Source organism: Dermacentor albipictus, chromosome 6, assembly GCF_038994185.2.
Source record: "Dermacentor albipictus isolate Rhodes 1998 colony chromosome 6, USDA_Dalb.pri_finalv2, whole genome shotgun sequence".
Classification (NCBI taxonomy): domain Eukaryota; kingdom Metazoa; phylum Arthropoda; class Arachnida; order Ixodida; family Ixodidae; genus Dermacentor; species Dermacentor albipictus.
In genome coordinates, this window is record NC_091826.1 from 19,902,015 (window position 1) to 19,925,920 (window position 23,906).

General features: G+C 46.8%; 1 protein-coding gene across 2 annotated transcripts in view; it reads right to left on the reverse strand.

The window, feature by feature from the left end:
- LOC135921049 (neurofilament heavy polypeptide-like) overlaps positions 1 to 5,721 on the reverse strand; it is an 18,916-nt gene extending 13,195 nt beyond the window's left edge. For both annotated transcript variants that reach the window (XM_065455370.2, XM_065455369.2), the window contains exons 1-3: positions 5,385 to 5,721; positions 2,651 to 2,773; positions 1,184 to 1,313 (exon numbers count right to left, since the gene is read on the reverse strand). In XM_065455370.2, the coding sequence (XP_065311442.1) occupies positions 1,184 to 1,313; positions 2,651 to 2,773; positions 5,385 to 5,567 (436 nt within the window). In that variant the 5' untranslated portion in view covers positions 5,568 to 5,721. The remainder of the gene's footprint in view (positions 1 to 1,183; positions 1,314 to 2,650; positions 2,774 to 5,384) is intronic.
- Positions 5,722 to 23,906: the final 18,185 nt, after the last annotated feature.

Below are 23,906 nucleotides of genomic sequence, written 5' to 3' on the forward strand. Positions count from 1 at the left end.
CATGCATATTACAATCGTAACTAATTCTACTCAAAATAAAAAAATGAAAGATTCTTGCTAAAAAGAAAAGAAAAGCTCGATGCAAGGTAGCTAGACACGTTGCCATCGAATGGGTTGTCTGAAGAAAGCGACACTCGGAGACACTGCAGGGTGGGTCCATGGTGCGTGGAATGCCCTCCCGCAGATAAGGGTTCTGCGAGCTCCCTTAAGTGAGGCACTTCTAATGCAATAAATGGAACTGAAGATGACCTTCTGTGGCAGGTAACAGCTAAAACGAGGTGTCATCAGATCCAGATAGCAACTAACCACTAAGATTCAGCTGCGTATCTGTGTGCCTTTGGATGTTGCATAAGATCATTTCAACATGGTACGCATCAACTCAGGTTTCATTACTTCATGTGCACGATAGAATCTGCACCGTTTTTTTTATTTATTTTTTAAATATATTGATACATGCATATTGCGTGTTTATTGTGGCCGATGCACGCGGGCACCCCGACGAAGATGACGAATGCTCTCAGGCTCTCAAGCTGTCGGCTGAACTGGTTAGCCCTGCATTATCCTTTGTAAATACACTTTGTAAGTAGTCTCCAGTTCTTATTCCTTTGTTCGCATAACAATATATTTGGGTGCTAATATAACTGCGCATTACAATCGGTGGTGTGGTAGAATCATGAAAATACGGCACTCAGTTTCATACATAGGAAAAACTATGAAAGCTAGAAAAACTTCCCTTGCTGTTTGCATTCGCAACCAAAAGAGAGATATGGGTATGCATCATGTAATTTCACATAACATTAAATTCCATACATTTATGTTGCAAAACATGATGTATTTATTACATGGAAGGTATTGAAGATCTTTACCTATTTAGCCCAAACGAGCGGGGCAACTTGTTTCTGTAACCAGTCGGTGCAGTGTACCACTCAAGTTCGTAACAAAAACATATGTCGCATTTCTGCGTGAAGGTAAGCAAATAACACGTATTTGACATAACCTTATGCATAAGTTGTGGTTGTAAAATATGAAGTAGCTATTTTGTAGAAAGCAACAGAGAATTAAGAACAACATGCACTGCGAAATGTGCACAGCGAGACTTTTATGAACACGCTATTTGCATGGCTCCTGCACCATTGCCTGGTATGTACGAAACGGACAATAGGCAACACAATCTGCAAGGTACCTGCGGTGTCCTCAGCTGACTGTGGTGCAGGAGCAGGTTCCTCTGGTTGTTTCGCAGCAGCTTCCTTCTTTCCCTTGGTTGTGACGGGCCGCTTCTCCTGGGCTTGGGCAGGCTTTTTTTGCTGAGCAGCCTACGGTGAAGTCAGAGGCGAAACGTAGGTTTTCAGCGCACAAAATAGCCTCTGCTTGATCCCTTAACCCACTGACTACTAAGCTCGAGCTGTACTCGTCCTAGCTGTTTGTGCCGATATTTCCAAAGACAAGCGGCACTTGTCAAGCCAGTTCCTGTTGCGCATTTGAGTTTCGCACTTGAAGATATTCTTTCAGGCTTACCATTCCTTCTGTTAAACCTGTTCAGATAAGCGCACTGTAACCTATGTGATGATGGAAAGTCTCCCCTTTTCAAAGCAGATGTCTTTCCCTGGCATTTCAAGTAAACATAAGAGATAATCTACACATTGAATATACTATTTGAATACTTATTAAATGAGCAATTTCTTGCTGGAATTAAAAATAAATGGAAAATTTTATACGCTTCACTCAGAAAAAACGTGCGAGTTGAAGGGCTTGCAGCACCGTTTTTTTTTTTTTTGAAACTGAGAAAACACTGGAGAGAGTGCTGTGCCTTTCAATTTACATATTCATGCGAAAAACTTCGAAACTGACCTTAATAATAATGGAAGCATAAAAAGCTCAATGCTTATTTTCCCAGCTGCTTTTTCAACACAATGTTTCCTTTCAGCAGGGGTGGCTCCACATCAATACCCTGCCCACTGCTCCTTTCTTACCTTTTCTTTTTGCAGCAGTGCACTTGTGGTAACAATTCAAGGCTAGCATCTAACAAAGGTGTCAGAGAGCGACAACGGAGCGGTGACAGGACAGACAGGACACCTTAATAACAACTGCCGCATCCCTGTTTGCTAAATTACATTATGTGGTTTTGCATGCCAAAAACCACGATCTGATTATGAGGTACGGTAGAGTGGGGGACTCCGAATTAATTTAAACCACCTGGGTTTCTTTAAATATATCCAATGCATGGTATATGAGTGTTTCTGCGTTTCAGTCCCATCAAAATGCGGCTGCCGTGGCATTTATCCAACCCGCAACCTCAAGCGTAGCAGTGTAAGGCCATAGCCATTCATCTACCATAGCATGTTTCATGCCTTGTTCGATCACTGTCACACATCATCTTTATGCGGAAGGTAGAAGTCTACATATTCCTGTGAACCTCTGTCTTCTTCAAATAATTTCAGTGACATGAGGAGACCAGACTGGTGTGCTTGCTTCACTAAAGATCCAGGGCGTCTAGAATTTTTACCAGTACAAATCCAACAAAAAGAATTACATACGAAGTCAGGTGCTGCTACCAGGCCAGGCTTTTTTCATTTTAACACTGTTTCATGAGCTTTCATAAGGGACTCACTCTTGTGAACACTGAGAGGACTAATTGAGCTGGCGCACAAACCTTCGCATCTGTTTTTTCGGTTTTCTGTTTAGCAGGAGCAGGTGCCTTCTCTACTTTGGGCTTGGCTTGGCTAACAACTTTCGGGGATGCAGTTGGTGCATGGCCGTTGGCTTGCGCTTTGCTCTAGAAATGACAAAAGAGAACACGCCCTGAGCAACAGTGTGAATTTCAACACTATACACAGGCTCCAAACAACATATCCTGGTATTACTGAATACATCTGCGCATGTTGCACAACACAAGTCAGCTCTATATGCATAAATATTGCAGCAATGATGCAGAACCACTAAAATATTACCCTGATTCAATCAGCACGCTTACATAATCTGCAGAACAGTATGAATTATTACAGTAATTAAATCACCACACTCTCATAATTTACAAAATAGTGCAAACTGTCTTGTAGAAAATTTAAACTAACATTGTATGGGCTGGCTGGTCAACCATGGCGAGAAAAAAACTGTGCTTAAGTGTGCGTGGCTCTTTGCTTTGCATCATGGCTTTGCAAGGAATTAGAAAGTTCGGTATCAATTAAGACCGACATTGTACATACAGTCAAAAGAACTCATGTAGCAACTACGAGTGGGTAATGCATAAGTTTAAACGTTAAGGCTGTCATGCGGGCTGGTTCCTCCATGGCAAACTCCCATGATACCACTGACTCATGATGGGAAAGGCAAGGCGTCATTGCAATGAAGCAAAGCTTTCACCATACTGCGGTTACAATCAGTGGGTTCAGTCTGTGATACACGGAGGGCAACACTATCGTGTCGTGTTATGGGTAATCAAGCTTTCATCGTCCAAGGTTCAAGCCTGTGAAGCTCTGACCTTCACTTCTGAGAAATGAGGTCAACCTGGGCCACAATGCTACCAGTGGCATTCTTAGCGCCCACTACCTACCTTGCATGGCCATGATGCTCATAAATGCTTTAAACGGTTAAAGGGGTCATAACATGGGCACTCTGGATGTCGACACTGTGGATGCCGAACTGAGGAACGTGCTCATAAAAGCGAATGCTTTAGAAAGTTACACCCTTTGGGGCGTATGTGGTCCTCGATAATCGTCATCCATGTGGCTTGCGAAACGCAAGCTAGATGGATGACGATGGTTTCAAGAACCATGGTTTCTTGAAAACTCTGCGTTTGCTACTCTCCTGTGACGAAAGATATGTCACGTTGACAATGCGCATGCCATTCGTGACTTGGAATTACCGGGCAGACAGCGTTTAATAAAGAAAAGAGACAAAGCTTCAAGGGGTGCAAACTTTTCTTTAGTGTGTAGTTTCCATGGCTTTGTAGTATTAGAGTACCAACTCTCAGACAGCATTCCATATGAAAGTGCATGCTGAACACCATGCACCATACAATTTCGTAAACTACTATGAAATATCGATCGTGTTAAGCTAAAGTGAAAAACCAAAAGTCGTTTTTGTACACGAGAGTTGTTCCAATATCTCTTTTGATGCCTGCCACATCGACAACTTAAGTGCCAGCGCTGCTCGTAGGAAAGTTGAAGGGGCTCGCAAGTCTCGCCTGTCAGCGCGTTTTCGAGGCTTCCCGCGGAGAAAGCGAAACGAGCACCGTCACGATAAAAAGGCGCAAACGTCCAGAGTCGACAGCGTGGCGGAGACGTGGTCCGAGCTGGCATCTAATCTCGCGCAGTACGGTCGGTGCCCGCAAAAGAGGCGCGCATTTGCCAGATGGGGGTTTGCGATATGGAGCGCGTCTCCAGCACTGATCTCTTCTTCCCGGCCCTTTCTTACTGGGGTTCGGTCAAACACGTGGTACTCATAGGGCGGACGGTGTCCCTGATCCAGCACTTTCCAACGGCCCAAATCACAGCATATCCGTCAGCTTTCCGTACGTTCTCAATAAATAAATTTTAAAAAAAGACTATCAAAATACGGGAGCAAAGGGAGGCACGGCGGCATTGACGATGGGGGTCCAGATACGAGCGGAAACCGAAGGGAAATGCGCCCTTTGGAAAGAGAAAAAGAAACCACAGTCGATCGTGATATAGCGTCCACAATGCTGCACGAATTTGAACTCGCGTACTTTGATTGCTAGTCGAAACAGCGACAGCTGACGTGCGACGCGGCAACGTCGACGCAAATGGGAGAAAAGCGCCGGTACTGCCGCGGCACTTCGACATTACGGGCTTGCCCATATTGCGACCAATGGCCATCGCGAGAAGCTGACCAGCTGGCGTGCGGGGAACGTGGGCTCGCGCAAACGAGGATTTGTAATTCTCACATGCAATCACTTATCAAGTCTGAGATACGCACGGGGAGGGTGATACACCTGGAAAGCCATTGCGCGGAAGCCACGCGGTAGCGAACGGCCTCTCGAGAGACGCGTGCATCCGTTTGCAGGCGACGCGCTCTGAAAACGAAACACGGCGACGCGCCGATACTTGATTGTTCGGTTGACATTTAGTGCTTTCACCCGGCAGCACGGAAAAATCCGCCGTTGAAACGGTGATCCGGTTTTCGAAGCTCGCATATGGCAGGAAGCTCAGAGGGCGACATACGCGAGAGAACTCGTTTTCACCGCCTGATCGGGATCGCCAGGCGCAATGCAAGTGACCCCCGGAGGGCACATGCACTTTTGGGCAGGTTGGCCCACACCACAGCTGCGGCACTGATAGCCCGAGTCAGGAAGGAGGACTGAGCTAATTATTTGGAGCCCCAAACATGAAGTGGTGGGCCCGTTCGCGGAGTTAACGCCGTACTACCTTCTGGGACTCCTTGGCCTTTCGCTTCTTCTTCTTGTCGCTCTCATCCTCGATGCTTCCGAAGCTGGGAGGCTGGCTGGGCGACTTGAAGCCGAAGGCGAAAACAAGCAGGGCGCACAGTATGACGCCGACAATGGGGAACGCGTAGTGCGGGCTCACGACCGTTCCGAGCGGTAGATCCATGCTGCAGCACCCAGAGTCCTGCGGACACGACCGGCAACGACCCGCATACACGCTAGCGCGGCTACTACGGCTCCTCCAACGTCAGCAGCAACCATCGGCCACGAAGCCAACGCAGCGACGTCGGCGCCCCCAACTGAGTCGTCAAGGCAGTCCGCAGGCTCGAAAGTATTGATTGTTACTCTACTTAAAGATGGCGCTAGCTGCCGGTTGAAGCTGCTCTAAACCTAGATTTTTATTTTACGCGAACAATTTATTTAGGTGATATTTGGCTGCGGTATGAAAATAGGGAAGAACAAATAAACTTTAGAGTGAAACTCACTACGCTTAAGCTTCGCCTTTAATAGTGGAACGCCAATAGCATTAAAACATCCCTAACTGCTTCTCATGCTTCCCAGCAACTGCAGCTTACGTAGCCAGGGAAACGCTGGTGGCGGACGTTATGCACGAAGGCAAACTTTTTGGTAGAAACGCGGCATCTTGCGTGGGCCGATCCCGGAGGTCATGCACAGCCTCGCCAAACAAATCACATCATTTTCATGTTTCTGTTATCGCTTCGCACTTCTAATATTTTACTCTGAGAATCAGGCACGTACCCAGGGGGGGGCCCGGGGGGGCCCGGCCCCCCCCCCCCCCCGAAATCAAGTGGCATATCCCCCCCCCCCTCCCCACCCACGCGACCACTCCTCACATATTCCTAAAGCGCCGCCAGATTAATGTTGAGACTTGGCAGCTGTTCATCGGTCAGCCTTATGCTGCCTTTTTCACTCCTTTTAGATGCCGGTAGTTATCGGCACCTCTTGTAATGTGAAGGACAGTTTTCTCATAGATTCCGCACCCGCGCGATTAGCTCGAGATGCGTTCAGTTGTCACCATCTATTCAACCATCACGCGCATAGCTGTTGCTTTTGTTAGTTCAACCTTCTTTGTTTAGGCTGATCCTGGGACCAGGAGAGGGATGCGGCTGTTACTTAGCTGGTCTGTATACTCTCATAGAACGAGTTGCGGCCGGAGAAAACGCCAATTGCGCTTAACTTCTCCCTTTGCTTCATTATTTCCTTGAGTTACGGCTCGCCGCGACGCTGGCAGATGCCCGGAACCATATACACGTGATATGAGTTAGATAAGGTGGGAAATAAAATAATGTGAAAGAGCGTCCATCATGAAACCCTGCAATAACCCTTAAACCCGTAAGCAAGATGACTGTCTCCCGCTACCTCGTCTGTTTTTCCCTAATTGTATAGCACTTTTCGTGCAAAATTGGCAACTGGAAACAAAAATCGCAAGGAGTTGAGAAATTAAGCGATCTACTAAGGGAGAGAGCCAACGCAACAACCAAAAATGTTGACCGTTGTTTATGAGAATATTTATGGATCAACATCTTCTTATATTAGAAAGGAAGTAGAGGAAACGCCGCCGGAAGTGGAGAATAATTACTTGCTTTGAATGACGCTTCTACAGTTATCGGTCGAACCACCTCACGTAGCCACTTCTCTGCTGTGCTTATGTGGGTGTTTTTCTAACCTTTCTCAGGGAGCGCAGTACGTCTAGAATCGCAGAGTCCTGCGCTCTACGCGGTTGTATGGGACTGGCGGCCGCACAGCGTTACGCTATTCGCGGAACTGTCAAAACTGATCCACAAGACGAAAATAACTGATATTCGAAACTATAACATGAGAAAGACTGAAGAAGCCGTAAAAAAATGAACGCAGCCTGAAATCAGTAAAAAAGAAACCTGGCGTAGGACAAACCATGATGTATGCACTAAAAAATGCACTAAGATAAGAAGGATAATATCATAAGCAATCTCGAAGATACAGCAAAAGCAGCGGAAAAATTCTAAGCTTACCTGTATACAGTACCCAGAGGAGTCACGATACCTCATTTAGAAACAGTAATGAACAGGATACAGAAACTCCCCTATAACTAGCGATGAGGTCAGAAGGGCCCTGCAAGACATGAAACGATGCAGAGCGGGAGGATAAGGTGGAATAACAGTCCATTTAATCGAAGATGGAGGAGACATAATGCTTGGAAAACTGGCGGCTCTTTATACGAAGTGTATATCGACTGCAAGGGTCACTGAAAACTGGAAGAATGCAGATATTATACTAATCCACAAAAAAGGAGACGTTAAAGAATTGAAAAATTATAGGACCATTAGCTTGCTCCCAGTATTATATAAGGTATTTGCCAAAATAATCGCCAATAGAATAAGGGCAACGCTGGATTTTGTCAACCAAGGGAACAGGCTGGCTTCAGGAAGAGATACCTTACAATGGATCCCATCCATGTCATCAATCAGGTTATCGCGAAATCTGCAGAGTACAATAAGCCTCTCTATGTGGCTTATATAGTTTACGAAAATGCATTTGATTCAGTAGAGATACCAGCAGTCTAGAGGCACTATGTAATCAAGGACTACAGAACGCTCACGTAAAAGGCTTGAAAAATATTGCTACATGCGTGTGGTATTTGTTTGTTTGAACGAGGTGCGTGGGCGCCATCACTCCAGAAAAGAGGAGGAAGAACGAACTGGGCTCGCGCTGTGAATCTACACGGTCAGCGCTGCAACCATTGTTGTAAATACAATCTGTAAATAGTTTCTCGTCTTACTGACTCGTCCTTCGCGTAAGAATATATACAGAGGTTCTACAGCTACCTTAATTCTACACAAGAAAAGCAGGGAGATACCTATAGAGAAATGGGTCAAACAGGGAGACACAATTTCTCCAAAGCTATTCACTGCGTGCTTAGAAGAATTCAAGCTATTAAACTGGGAAGGCTTAGGAATAAAGATCGACGGCAAATATCTCAGCAACCTTCGGTTTGCCTATGACATTGTTCTATTTAACAACAATGCAGACGAGTTACAACAAATGATTGGAGACCTTAACAGAGAGAGTGTAAGAGTGGGGTTGAATATTAATATGCAGAAGATGACGATCATGATAAATTGCTGGGCAAAGGAACAAGAGATCAGGATCGCCAGTCGGCCACTAGAGACTGTGAAGGAGTACGTTTACCTAGGTCAATTAATCACAGGGAACCCTGATCATGAGAAGGAAATTCACAGAAGAATAAAAATAGGTTGGATCGCATACGGCAGACATTGCCAGCTCCTGACTGGAAGCTTACCATTATTATTGAAAAGTAAGGTGCGCAATCAGTGCATTTTCCCAGTGCTGACATATGGGGCAGAGACTTGAGAATGAGTTAAGGACCGCGCAAAGAGCGATCGAACGAAGATTGCTAGGCATAACGTTAAGAGAGAGAAAGAGAGCCGTTTGGATCAGAGAGCGAACGGGTATAGACGATATTCTAATTGACATCAAGAGGAAAAAATGTAGCTGGGCAGGTCATATAATGCGCCGGTTAGATAACCGTTGGACCATTAGGGTTACAGAATGGGTACCAAGAGAAGGAAAGCGCAATCGAGGACGACAAAACACTAAGTGGAGCGATGAAATTAGGAAATTCGCGGGCGCTAGTTGGAATCGGTTGGCGCAGGTCAGGGTTAAATGGAGATCGCAGGGAGAGGCCTTCGTCCTGCAGTGGACATAAAACAGAATGATGATGATGATGATGATGATGGAGGTGGTGGGCCCCCCCCGAAAAAAAATCCTGGGTACGTGCCTGCTGAGAATACTTAACATAAAAGGCATGCGCCGTCTGTGTTTCGTTTCATGACATGTGTTTGTGGGCTGTCATTTTCAAAATTTCGAGAAATAACTTTATCAAGAAATTTACGACAAGGTATGAGCAACTTTATTGATGTAGCATGGTGGGGAAATATAATCCGCATATACCGTACATCATATAACCAGGCGTGGCATATAATGTACGCAATTTCAGGCTTATCTTGCCACGCAACGATAATTGACATCTACCTTGTCCGCATTTCCTTTCTTTAACTCCGCGAGCCCGGTACTTCCCAGTCACGAACGGCATGCGCGTTATCAGTGTGACGCAGCATTCTCGACAGGAAAGTAGCGAGCGCCGAGTTTTCAAGAAAGGAAACGCAGGCAACACTCTTAAAACGGTTGCACCCTTTGGGGTGTATATTTGTCCCACAACAATAATCGTCATCTGCCCTGCTTGCGTTTCCTTTCCTGAAAACTCGGCGCTCGCTACTTTCCCGTCGAGAATGCTGCGTCACACTGATAACACGCATGCCATTCGTGACTGGGAAGTGCCGGGCTCGCAGCGGTAAAGATAGGAAACGCGGGCAGCACGGATGACGATTATTGTTGTGGGACAAGATACGCCCCAAAGGGTGTAAAATTTTCTAAGAGTGAAGGCAGATGACTATTATTGTTGTTGGACAAATATACACCCCAAAGGGTGCAAACTGTTTTTACACTCTTAAAACGGTTGCGCCCTTTGGGGTGTATATTTGTCTCACAACAATAATCGTCATCTAGCTTGCTTGCGTTTCCTTTCCTGAAAACTCGGCGCTCGCTACTTTCCCGTCGAGAATGCTGCGTCACACTGATAACACGCATGTCATTCGTGACTGGGAAGTGCCGGGCTCGCAGCGTTAAAGATAGGAAACGCGGGCAGCACGGATGACGATTATTGTTGTGGGACAAGATACGCCCCAAAGGGTGTAAAATTTTCTAAGAGTGAAGGCAGATGACTATTATTGTTGTTGGACAAATATACACCCCAAAGGGTGCAAACTGTTTTTACACTCTTAAAACGGTTGCGCCCTTTGGGGTGTATATTTGTCCCACAACAATAATCGTCATCTGGCTTGCTTGCGTTTCCTTTCCTGAAAACTCGGCGCTCGCTACTTTCCTGTCGAGAATGATGCGTCACGCTGATAACGCGCATGCCGTTCGTGACTGGGAAGTACCGGGCTCGCAGCGTTCACTCTTAAAGCGGTTGCACCCTTTGGGGTGTTTATTTGTCCCGCAACAATAATCGTCATCTGCCTTGCTCGCTCGCTGCTGCTGCCGCGATTCCTCACGCCAGCGTTTTGACGGCGAGCGTCCGCGATCATTGAGTGTGATGTTCTCGTGCTTGCCTGTACACGCTGACACTGTGCTTTAATTTAGTTAGTAAATGAATGTTTACAAGGGGGCGTTCTACTCCGGCGGCTGCTGCGTATGGCGCGGGCGCGCAAGCCTTGTCTTGAATACGATCTGCGATACGGACACTCTACACTCTAAGAACAGTTTACACCCTTTGGCTTGCCCCTTCTGCCACACAAAAATAATCGTCATCTGCCTTGATGCGTTTCCTTTCTTTATCGCTGCGAGCCCAGCACTTTCCAGTAACGAACGGCACGCGCGTTATCAGCATAGAACAGTTTACACCCTTTGGAGTGCCCCTTCTGATAACGCGCGTGCCGTTCGTCGCTGGAAAGTTCCGGGCTTGCAGCGATAAAGAAAGGAAACGCATCAAGGCAGATGACGATTATTTTTGTGTGGCAGAAGGGGCAAGCCAAAGGGTGTAAACTGTTCTTAGAGTGTATGCGCACCGAGGGCCGATAGCTCCGTATGCGCTATAGCACCCACACGCTTGCGCGTCACCTGCGTTCACGAAGTGAAACGTCACTGTCTCTTTTTGTTTCCTCCTCTTGTTTTCGCCTCTGTCCACGAGAAATGTGCACCGCCGGCCTCCAGGAGGCCTTGATGCGCGAGCCCCCGGGCGTGGCGCATCGAGGCGCCCTAGCCATGGGTAGGAGTGTCGGTCACTCCGAATATTCGTCTTAACCGAAGAGCGCGTCTGAGGCGGTTTGTCTTAATGGGATTTTTCGATTGAGTCTATAAAAAACGAAATAAACGTTCCCATGTTGTTTGTTGTATGCGAGAGTTCAGCTTAACCGAGTTCGTCTTAACGAGAGTTCACGCTGCATATATATTCACACACACGCCAGGCGCTGACTTCGCGGCGGCCCCGCTAGATGGCACAACGTGTCCAAAGGGAAACGCCAGACAGATGCCCAGCTGCATACACTCCTCATACATGACATGCCTTTGTGGTAGCCGTACGGTGTGTCGCCACATTGATTCATTGTTAATCACATTCGAAATTCATTGTGAGATAGGTATTTACCGGATTTTCGAACGCGTTATTAGGGCATTTCACGTACTTTCCAAAGGCTATCTATCGATGTATGTACGTCTGTATCCATGTGTGTTTGAATCGAACCGCTTTCCCGCCTGTATACCTATAGGTCTGGGTAGTCCGTGGTCGAATGGTTAGCGTATCGGGCTGCTGTGCTCAGGTAACAGACTTTCAGTCCAACCATCGGACCAACTTGGGGTATGTGCCACTATGTACATACATACCTGCCGCTCTTCAAAGAACCTCTTTCACGCCGACATGGATCACTGTAGCTGCGGGACTGGCCAGGTACCGCTGTTCGAAGAAATTCTTTGACGCCGATTTGGAGCACGGGCTACGTGCCACTCGATCTGGTCTTCGATGAGCCCCTTCGACGCCAACTCTGGTCTCTGAAGGTATGTGCCAGTATGTGTGTTTCGCTCTTCAACGAACGTCTTTGACGCCAAATTGGGTATCTATAAGTATGTGGCACTGTACATGTGGCACTATGTGGCGCTGTACGAAACGCCCTTGACGCACCTTATTGTCGGCAGTATTTTATTGCGGCAGCAACTATACGAACACTCCGGGCGCGTTTTTGCCGTCGCCGTCGCCGTGATGTTCTGTATAAAGTCCAAAGGCGATAACACCGTCGCGGCGCACCGAATGCTTTATGTGCGGTGAAATCGTGCCAGGGTGAGCCGACGATTGCGGCTCAGTCTGGCGCGCTCGAGGGAGGAAAGCAGGGAGGAAATGCGCCGTCTTCTGTCGCACGCATGGAACCGGGGAAAGCATGGCACAGCATGCATACATATCACCTAAATAATGTTCCCTTGGAATTAGTTCACTCTTATAAATACCTAGGTGTGCATATCTCCGCTAATTTATCTTGCAATGTTCATACCGACTACGTAATCCGCAATGCTAACCGCATGCTTGGCCACCTACGCCATAACATTTCAACTGCCCCTTCATCCCTAAAAATGCTTCTTTATACTACCCTTATACGTCCGAAACTCGAACATGCATGCGCTGTTTGGGATCCTGCCATTGACAAACTAATTCATTCATTAGAACTCGTGCAAAATAATTCAGTTCGTTTCGCCTTACGTAATTACAGCTACAAGTGTGTCTGCCATGAAAACCAACCTTGCACTTACCCCACTTTCTTCGCGTCGTACAATCGCACGTTAAGTCCTTTTTTCATAAATTATGCCATCATTCAACACTCCGCAACGATTTAATTTTTCAGCCGCAATACGTATCGCCTCGACTCGACCACCATTATAAAGTTGGTCTTGAATCATGTCACACTAAAACTTTTTGCCCCATCTAATATTGCTCGCTATAACTCGCTATAAAGCCACTTGCCCTTGGTGCGGTGGCATACCCACCTTAATACATGTAACCTGGGAGTGCACTAAGCGCCCTCATAGGCCAAATAGCAATGACACAATGGAGCAGTGGGAGGCACAACTCGCCGCTTCCGAATCGGCAGGACAAATGTCCTTAATTAGCCCGGTCAGGAAGGCGGCAGAGGCTAGTGCGGCCTTGGACTGGCGGGCTCCGACCACCCCTCCTTAAAATCTCTTCCTGACAAATAACGTCTCTCTCTCTCTCTCTCTCATATAACGAACCAGATGGGAACGTTCGAAAAAAAAAAAGTTCCCTTAAGACAAACCGCCTCAGACGCGCTCTTCGGTTAGGACGGATATTCGCAGTGACCGACACCGCCAACGATTCTGGATGCTATAGGGTGCCTCGATGCGCTGCTGGTACCGTGAGCTGAAACCGGAGGTAATGCACAGCCGCACCAAAAAATATTACATCATTTTCAGGTTTCTGTTATTGTTTCGCACTTTTCATATTTCAGTCTGAGAAGATTTAACATATATAAAATGCATTTGGTGTCAGTGTTTGTTTCATGACATTTGTTTGTGGGCTGTCATTCTCAAAATTCCGAGGAATAACTTTGTCAAGAATGTACGACAAGGTATGAGCAACTTCAGTGATAGAATGGTGTGGCAATGTAGCCCCCATATACCGCATGCCATATAGCAAGGCGCGAAATATAGATATGCCTAAATATGTACGGGAATTTGCGCTCCCGGGGAAGCCGGCGTCGGACGCGTTAAAGGGACCCTGAAACGATTTTGGCGATTTTCTACAAACGTACTGAGTCGTTAGAGTAGGTTCTTCTGATCATTAATTGATGCATCTAAGTGCTCTGCGTAAAGCGTGTAATTTATTATGAGGTTTTAAAAATACACATCGCTGCCGATCGCAGCGCACTGCTCGGCGGAATTTTAAGCCGCCCCTACCCATATGATGCAAATAACCCATATTACGTCACATGGGCGAGCTATCTGATTGGCTGAGCAGGGCGCGTGGTCGATAATTTTTCCAACTTTATGGTGAACAAATGATGCTCGTAATAGTTGGAATGTTAGTTACTTTGTTTTTTTAAAAAGAAAATAACTTAAAGAGAATACACAAGAATAGTTTTTTAGTACACTTCAGCACTTCCGGCACACAGCAAGTGCCGTCTGCTTGTGTTACAACGTACTCCATTTTGACGAGAGCTCCGCGGTCAGAGTTGGTTTCAGTCTTTTCGCGAGCACTATGATTCGACTTTGTTGCCTTGTGGACTGCAAACCTAGCGACCTGCAAACCGCGAGTCCAGTATTAGGGCAAACGCAAGCGCAAGGGGACAGGGTCTGGCCGCTTGACTGTGCCGGGATGAGCCACGAGATGAGCAGAAGGGCAAATGTTAACGGTCTGCACGGTGCAGCCACCTGGTGGCACAGAGCTCAACCATACACAGTAGCAGCAACGAAGTGTATTCTTTGCTGCTGGTGTGTATTTTTCGCAGGAGTGTAATCATCAACACGTTGATTTATAAATGTTTAAGATGCTTTACACTTGGTTAGAGCAATATTAGCGCTTTGTTTGACTGGTTAAGCGCTGCGCCAGCAAGTGTCTGGACCGTGCAGACCGATCAGGCTGCTCACGTACGTCTACGCTAAAGTTCCTTCATCAGCTTGAGTTTATGCCTCCAGTCATTTGCCGAAATGACCAGCTTGCCTGTTTTTAGCGGAGTACCGGACACGTTCGGCGCTACGACAGAATGCTCGCAACGCACGCTGCTTCGATAGCTCTCGGTCGACGGCCAAGCGGCTTCCGGAGAGGTCTCGCGCGGGAGGGGGCGTGCTCCTAAACAACCGGAAGTGAGCGATGTGACGTCGCATCGTGACGCTGAACCAGTGAAGGCGGAGCTTAGCGCCGCTCGCTCGGCGAGCGAGTTGAGGAGGAAAAGCATAGCTAGGGAGGAGGGTAACTTCTAATCGCTTGCAGCTCCATTAATACGTAACGCTTCACTTAAATTGTGGTGCGAATGTTCTACTTAAGCTGTACCCTACGCGCCTACAAAATTTGTCCGAACCGTTTCAGGGGCCCTTTAAAGGTGTGTAAAATGACAAACGGCATGTGAAATGTACGGTGACCGAGCGCGTCAGCGTTAACGAACAAAAGACGCCACGAACAACATGACCTCATAAGACGCCACATAGTAAGCTGACTTCAATGATGAATAAATTCACACCGGAACTTCAACGATCAAGAGTGTGTTATCGTTTTCACCCCATGGCGCGCCCACGGCACTAGTATTCCATGCTCGCGCATCAGGAGCAGACAGCAGGGAGGAGCGAAACTGGTTGGAATCGTAGTACTGATCACAGCACGGTGGTTAGCTTGAGATCGCAGGAGAACCGCAGTGCTAGCCACGGCGCTGCAATCACTTCGGCGGTAAGGTCGGTAAGGCCTCAAGATCAAACAAGTTTAAAACTTGTTTTATCTATAATATAGGAACCTTATTCGGCGGTAGCCCAGTAGACATGCTATCCCCCAAAGTGGGTTTGTGACACGTTTGTGACACTGAATAACGGATCACGATCATCATCATCGTCGTCTCGGTCGTGGGCTCGGTTGAGTACGTTATGCTAGAATTGCGTGCCGTTCTCAGCTATTCTGTACATTTATTGGATGTTAACTTGGCATCATTTAATTATGCTGACGCTGTGCCGACACTGCTTACCGTGTGTTTTGCGTCAGTGCGCCGTGACATGGGCTGTATTGCGTGTTTCTGCTGACGGCCACAATGGCGGGATCTGCGTTTGCCGCCTTCGTCTTTCTCGATGCGTCTTTGTACGTGGCACGGTCGGATATCACTTTTACCGGTAAGTGAAAGCAATGTCCGAAATTATAGCAGTGTGTTAACCGCGACATTTATGGTTGGTTGTGCTCTTCTGCCCTGCCGGTTCTCGTTACCCTTTTCTTTTTTTAAATATACGAGTGTTTTGCTTCTTTTTAATTGTCTACATATTTAACGTAGCGCGAAACGACCGAAGGGAGCGCATTCAAAGAGTACTTGCTGGCCGTAATCATTGGCTTGCAGCAAAGCAAAAATACTACTGCAGTTCTTACTTGTATCATACAATGTCGAATGCTTTTGGCTCCTCATGTAAAAATTGCGCTGGTGCTTTGTTCCAAATAGGCTGCAAGACGTAGCCTGGCAGGTGCTTCATCTGGCAGTACAGTCACGACTGCTTGTCGTTTGTTAATGAATGACTGTGGTTCACTTCATCTGTATTTGCAAATCTGTCCTTTTCACTGTAAAATCGGCTGGACGGCCTTCTTGACTCGTGGTGATAGCTGAATGACGTGTCTTCATCATTCTCATCCGTGTAATGAGCCAGTGTGCTCTATCCTCTCTCGTTCTTCACTGTGCTTTGTATTATAAGGTCAGAGATCACTACGCGGTAAAATAGCCATAGTTGGTCTCTTACAAACGCGCATTTTCTTACATTGATCTCCAACAAGCTGCCACCACTATTCCCGGTTTCTCACCACCAATGCACACAGTATACTTATACTAATACTACGTAGTTACCCCAAGCCTTACAAAACAACTGCAGCTGGCCAAAACTATGTAAGAACTCACAGATTAACTCTGTTGTGTCATCATTTACCATTAACGCGAGTAAAATTTTCCTACAGCTGTGTACGTTCACCTTGCTTCCCTGATGCACAAATATATTTAAACCAGTATGCAATAAGTTCTGTATTATTATTATTATTATTATTATTATTATTATTATTATTATTATTAAACGTTTTCTGTGCGAGTTAGTTTCTTTACAGCGATTTACTACAGATACGATCTAGACAGGGTGAGGTGGGTCTTCACCGCAAGAATAAGAAAACGACGACGAAGCCGAGCATCGCGATGATGAAAAGAAAGTAGAAAAGACTGTATTCACTTCATTGGTACATGATGCTGACTCTTATCCGAGTTTCGAGCGATTCTTATTAACACAAGAGCCAGGACGGCCTTAAATAAACCCTTGCCGTCTTGTGTTCGTCGCTGTCGTCTCGGAGAGGCTGTGGAAGTATTAGGACAGGTTGCTGGGCTAGTCGGTCCATATTGCTGAGTAGACCACAAATATGATCGCTTAGGCGCAAACAAGGAAGGACGGACGCTGCTCTTGTTCCCTTCCGTCCTCCCTTGTTTGCGCCTAAGCGATCATATTCATGGTCTACTCAGCGGAAGTATTAGTGCTTTCGTCAGGTTCTGTCGTCGACGACCTCCCGCCCTTCGGTTTGTCTTCTCTTCATCCTTCCCTTTGTGTCAGCTCGGAGAACAAAAGGGGTGAAGCTGTTTCGGAGGAGAGGGCAATTGTGTCGACATGGGGACGCCCGCTTGAACGTTTCTCACACTTCACAAGTCGATGTCCAGGCTTATCGTAACAGCCTGTTCTGGGACGAGGCAAATAATCTTGTCACGGGAACGTACGCCTGAATGTATCTCACACTTGACAAGTTGATCATAACAGCCCGTCCGCCCCCACAGGAGGTCTCGAAGGCGCATCCCTAAGTTTTTTTTTCCCAAAGGGGTCGCAGTACCCATGCACCTAGAAGAGACCGGTAGACTTCGTGCCTCTGCTTTGTTTCGCCGATCGTTTTAAGGCCTGCCAGGTGACAACTTCTGGAAATAAACCACGCCAAGCCTAAGGCACAACAAACAAATCAAATAAAACTTTATTCCAACATTCGGGATGCTGAGGGCCGTGGTCAAAAAGCCGCTACACGGACTCGACTAGGGCCACGACCCAGTACAAATGGCAGGAACAGGCAAATACAGCAACATAAGGATGCATTTAAAGCAAAACAAATATAAATAAGAAATGGCGCGTAGAGAGCACCTAACTAACCATGAGAACTGCCAAGTTCAAACGTTCTTCACGTAAGGCCCTATCAGAATCGTACCTGCAGCCCTCGTTCGAGATTTCTGAAAACTAACAAAGGAGAAAACCAGACTTCAGTGCGTATTTCAACCAGCCTAAGGCCTAACGTTCTTGTGTTTCCTTTTTCCGAGAAAGCCACGGTTGTCGAGAGACTGAGAACGTATTGAAGCTAATCATAAATTCAAAATGGACAAACAAAACGCCTTCGAAGAAAATCAAAGAACGAAGAGAAGCCCTTTACGACAAACAAGAAACTTATGGACGTGCCTAATTCGACAATTGTTACCTCTTAATGCGCACTCGATTGGATCGCTGTCTGAAGGCCTTCGGGCCTCGCCGAAGGCAACAAAGGGCACCAGGCATACGCTGCCCTCTGTCGTCGTCTGCCACTTTGTGTGCCCGCGGCTTACTTTTTCATCCCTGAAAAGGAGGCCAGAAACGCGGCGGGAAAAATTGCCAGCCTCCTTTCTCCCTCACTCTCGTGGCGCGTTCTACTGCAATGACAGCCTGACTGGTCCTGTTCGTACGCGCATATCTCCGCCCGGTTGAACCCCTGAGCCGCACCCCTACTCGCAGAGACAAATTTTTGTTGTTGGGTGACGCCTTCGCTTTCTCACCCGCCCCAACGAGCCGTTTGAAGTTCTGCGTGATGGCCTGTTCTCTTGTCTCACAAGGGCGGCTGGGTGGCGACATTCGCTATTCTTCGCGGAGCCGAATACTTGGCTCGCTTGATCTTGCGCTGTTTAAACAATTTTTGCCATGCCAGGCGGTCGCGTAATGCGCCTCTGAAGTTCCCGAGCGTTGGGATTCCTGCCCTGCTGGACCGCCCTGGCATTCTCCTCGCCTTTGGACGATTCCGGAAAGTCGCCCAAGTGCGGAGGTGCGAGGGAGTTTTTCACCCTCTCCTTGAACCTTTTGGGGATGTTTAAACTGGTTTCGTCTTCGCAAGGAACGTCGTCCGGAACAGTCCTTGTTTCTACTTTCGAGACGTAATTGCTGTCTTCTTCCGTCGCGATTCTTTCCTTGACAACCTTCAGTAGGTCTAAAGAGCTTTCCGAATGTGTTAGCAGCAAATTAGTCTCTAATTCTGCTAGTCCTTGCTGCGGTATTCTCACTGACCCGGATGCCTCCTCGCTAGCGCTTTTTTCACTGATTTCACTAGCTATGTGCTGTGCTTCCTGAATGTCTATGTCAGGAGGCATATTTTTGGCTTGGTTGCCGTGATTGATCTTCTCCGCGATCTCTCGAGCCTTGGAACGCATGAGAGCTTGGACCTTATGGTCGTCAAAACTCAGGCCCTTTCTCTTCGGCATCACTTCCGAGTGATTTGAAAATAAGTAGGGGTAGTGTTTCGACAGATTTCGCGATACTGCTGCTTCAGTCAGCAATAGTCCAAATGGCCTTTAATGTTATGGGAAAGCAAACAATATTCTTCTCGACTACCTGCCGGATTCATGCATTCCTCAGGTTTCACAAACGCAGGGTGGACAATGTCCATTGTCGCAGCTGAGTCTTTATACGTACTTTACACGGCATTCCATTCACTACTAGGTCGCGAAGGTAGCGTTCTAGAGGGCCAAGTTGTCATTGTCACATTTTACAAAAGAAAAAACAATTCTAGGCTTCCGACAATCGATCGCAAGGTGTCCCGGTTCCTGGCAACGGAAACAGACGACCGGTTTTCTAGCCTCTAACGCTTCTGCTGTTTTTCTTTCGTCTTTTACTACAGTGTTATCCTCTCCTGAATGATAGGGCTGCGCGTCTTTTGTCCCTGCTCCAGCCTTCTCATGGTGAATGGGGCGCCTGTTTCCTCTTTGCTGAATTTAGTAAATGGCCTGACACGCGTTTTCCCGGATTCGCGACGTGCATCGAATTCATCTATAACACTGCAGCACGTTCCAAGTCTGTTTCACCCGACTTGAATCCACAGGCGCATCTCTACTCTCACGGACCCATAGAACTGCTGCATACAGATTAACTCAAGAACCTTGTCGTGACAACTGAACGCATCTTCCCCTTTTAGCCACTCAATTAAATGGGCTTTAAGCTTATAAGTGAAATCTTGAAAAGACTCGCCCGGCGTTCTTGCTGTCTCCCGAAAACGATGACGGAAAGCCTCCACTGAGAGCCGATATCTCCTCAGCAACGCAGCTTTTACTTTCCGATACTCATCTGCGTCGTGTCTCGTTAGCCTTGCAATTATTTCTGCTGGCTCGCAAGGAAGAAAGGTCAGAATCTGTTGCGGTCAACTCTCTAGTACCAACCCGTCTTTCTCGCACATTCGTTCAAAAGTAACGAGAAACAATCCCATCCCATCGTTTGCCTTGCACTCTAAAAAAAAAGTTTGCACCCTTTGGAGTGTATCTCTGCCACACAACGGTAATCGTCATCTGCCTCGATGCGTTTCCTTTCTTGAAAACGCCGCGCCCGCTACTTTCCTGTCGGGAATGCTATGTCATGCTGATAACGCGCATGCCGTTCGTTACTGGAAAGTATACCGTGCTCGCAGCGTTAAAGAAAGGAAACGCATCAACCCAGAGGACGATTATTGTTGTGTGGCAGATATACATCCCAAAGGGTGCAAACTATTTTTTAGAGTGTGTACGTCAGCATGAGATCCCTTATTTTTACTCCTGCTTCTCCTGAACGTCTTTCATTTATTGAGATGTTATTTGCCGATTGCATGGCCAGATCCCGCTGCACGTCTAGTTCTGTTAGCTTTAGTTCGTGAGCTCTCTGTTCCTCTCGTTCCTTTCTCACGGCAGCTTGATCAACTCTCTGCTCCTCTCGTTCCTTTCTTCTTGCAGCTTCCCTTTAATCAGCTCTCTGCGTTTAATCTACAGCGTTTTGTTCAGCTTTCTGCCTTTTCTCTGCAGCTCTTTGCCTTTTTTCTGCAGCGTTTTGTCCAGTTTTCTCAGCTCGTCTCTTCCCATACTTCTGAAATTTCGCCCTCAAAAGCCCCGCACTTCTCAATCGCCTAAACAAGCTACGGCTTTCCCCGACTTTTCCCGACCTCAATACCCAACTCTTCTTGTAGTAATAACAACTCTGGCTTTTTCCGTTTGCTTAAATCCATGGTCAATGACTTTCGTATACTCTACTGTGACGTGAGGAAGCTTTAAACAGGAGCCTGCACGCACAGAAACTAATTTACTGTTTTAGAAAACACACGAGCTAAAACTTGGCAAATCCTCAAAGAAAGTCAAGCTCTCACCATTCTGCTGAAGCCAGGACAAAGGGTGGAGTATCCCATTTCTGCCAACCAGCTGATGCGATTTCGACCGGGTGAGGTGGGTCTTCATCGCAAGAATCAAGAAACTACGACGAAGCCGGGCATCGTGATGATGAAAAATAGTGGAGAGTATTGTATTTACTTCATTGGTACATGGCGGTGACTCTTATCCGAGTCTCGAGTGGTTCTGATTAACACGGGGTACCTGCAGGAAGACCTTAAACAACCCCCTGCGGTATTGTGTTCGTTGCTGTCGTCGTGGGGAGCCTCTGGAGGTATTAGTGCTTTCGTCAGGTTCTGTCGTCGACGACCTCCCGCCCTTCGGTTTGTTTTTTCTTCGTCCTTTCTGTGAGCTCGGGGAATAAAAGGGGTGACGCTGTTTTGTAGAAGAGAGCAATTATGTCGACATAGGGACGCCCGCTCGAACGCTTCTCACACTTGACAGGTCGATGTCCAGGCTTGTCGTGTGCTGCAGAGAGTTTGCTTTGCTGCTTCGATTGATAAAATATGGGAAGAGGCTTCCATGCCAGACGAACTTCAATTTGGCTCTACCACCATCAACCCTTGGTTTGCGCCTTAGCCGAGTGAATCGCATCAGGTAGCTTGTGCAGACTCTTTTTTTCAACCTTATTGTGAGTGGATTGCACAATGACGTGCGAAGGCACCTACGTCCGAGATAGAGATTTTGTTGTGTCAGGCATGATGTCAACGGGCATGATGGTGCAGGTTCCAGTAGTATAGTATGTATAATTGCCTTGCAAAATTTTGTCATAACTCTAATTTTACCTGTTGTGGTCCTTGTGATCTATTTCAGTAATATCTATTAGAGGTGTTATGAGAATTTAGCAACTTATTTTCTTTGGCCCTCCGATTAGGCTGCCACGTTTGGCCTTTCGCTAGGTGGGCAATAATTCAGCATGGACCATTACTTGAATACATATTTTTTGTGTGTAGTGGCTTCTCAATTGCTAGTCAATGTAGATGCTGAGTCTATAGATGCACTGATGAATCTAGAACATCAACAAACCACTTTGCACCTGGCGCCACCAGCACGTCAACACTTCCCAAGACAGGGGGCAATTCTCTTGTCGCAATCCTGCTGCTGAAACCAGGATGTCGCTTCTGCTTCTGAACCGCACCATCACTGGCAAAAGGTTTCTCTGCTCAGTTCGCAGGAGACCCAGCAGGACCACGTTTCGTCAACAAAGATGTGTTTCTTGCAGAGCTGACATTCTTGTTTCAGTAAAAGAAGGCACATTGGCATGACATCGCCGTACAATACAGATCTTATATACAAAGTAATTGTGACCGGCGGCATCCAATTGATTGGTCTAAGCAAAGTGCGCTAGTCGCCTACATAGGGTGCGCTGCACTAATGCCATGTGATTCACATCTGGAAAAAAGTCTTTGCATCACTCTATCCAACAACATAATCTCGTTTTTCGTCCTAATGTCCATGCCTCCTGTCAAATTGTAATGTGGACACCACCTCGTGTTACCGTAATCTCTGCTACAGAAATACATGTCTTCAGTTGTTCTTGTCAAGATGTCCGTTAGCCAACTTTTGAATTATCCGTTCAGTACATCGTTTAGACATCCATAGCCGTGTTTCGTGGTGTATATATATATATATATATATATATATATATATATATATATATATATATATATATATATATATATATATATATATATAAGCGTCACTGTGATAAATGAGCGTGCGCAAGGACGCCCGTGCGGCACTCGAGACCTCACAATTGTCGCATTTTAAGTGTGCTATCGCATACTCGTTAACGACAGTAAGTTCTCGCTTAGCTATCTTTTATTTCACCCTAAATCTTAGTGTGTGTCCGTGTTTCGAGCACCTGGACGATGATTGAAAGGGAACATTGCATCGTGGCGTTGCTCTGCTTTTTGCCGTTGTTCGTTGACGCTCAGTACCAGACTCGCCTGGAGCATCCGAAAACTTTCAGGCTTTGTCGCGGATTCGAACTTGGCGTGTCTGGTCACACTGCGCGCACTGTGCGATTAGTGTTCTACATTCCCAAATGTACGCGAGCACTGCATAGATTACTCTGAATGAACGGCTATAGCCATGCATAAATTAAAACAAATTAAATTCTGGAGTTTTAAGTGCCAATTAGCCACGATGTGATTACGAGGCGCGCCGTAGTGGGCTATCTCCGGAATAATTTGCACCACCTGGCGTTGGTTAACGTGCAGCCAATATGCACGCTACGCCGGCGTGTTTGAATTTTGCCCCCATCGAAATACGGCCGCCGCGGCGGGTCGGGATTCGAACCCCGCGCCCTCGGGCTTACCAGGTCAACGCCAAGGCCCCTGCGCCAACACGGTGGGCATTCATGAATAGCGGACGCATTTAAACCGTGAGCTTAGATGCGACGACCGACAACCGTGCTTGCCGATATCGTTGATTTGAGCGTTGCTTATTTTTACGGAGCCAATAGTTCGCCCAATACAGATTTATAGACCGTTAAAACACAGTTTTGGCAGTGCTTGGTCTTGGTTCTTCACCTTCGCTACACCCTGACGACACACACACACACACACACACACACACACACACACACACACACACAAACGCGCGCGCATACATACATACATACATACATACATACATACATACATACATACATACATACATACATACATACATACATACATACATGGCGCGTCCGTGACGTCACACTTAAGATGTTTGTGTGATGGGAAGAAAATGGAGATGAAGCCCAG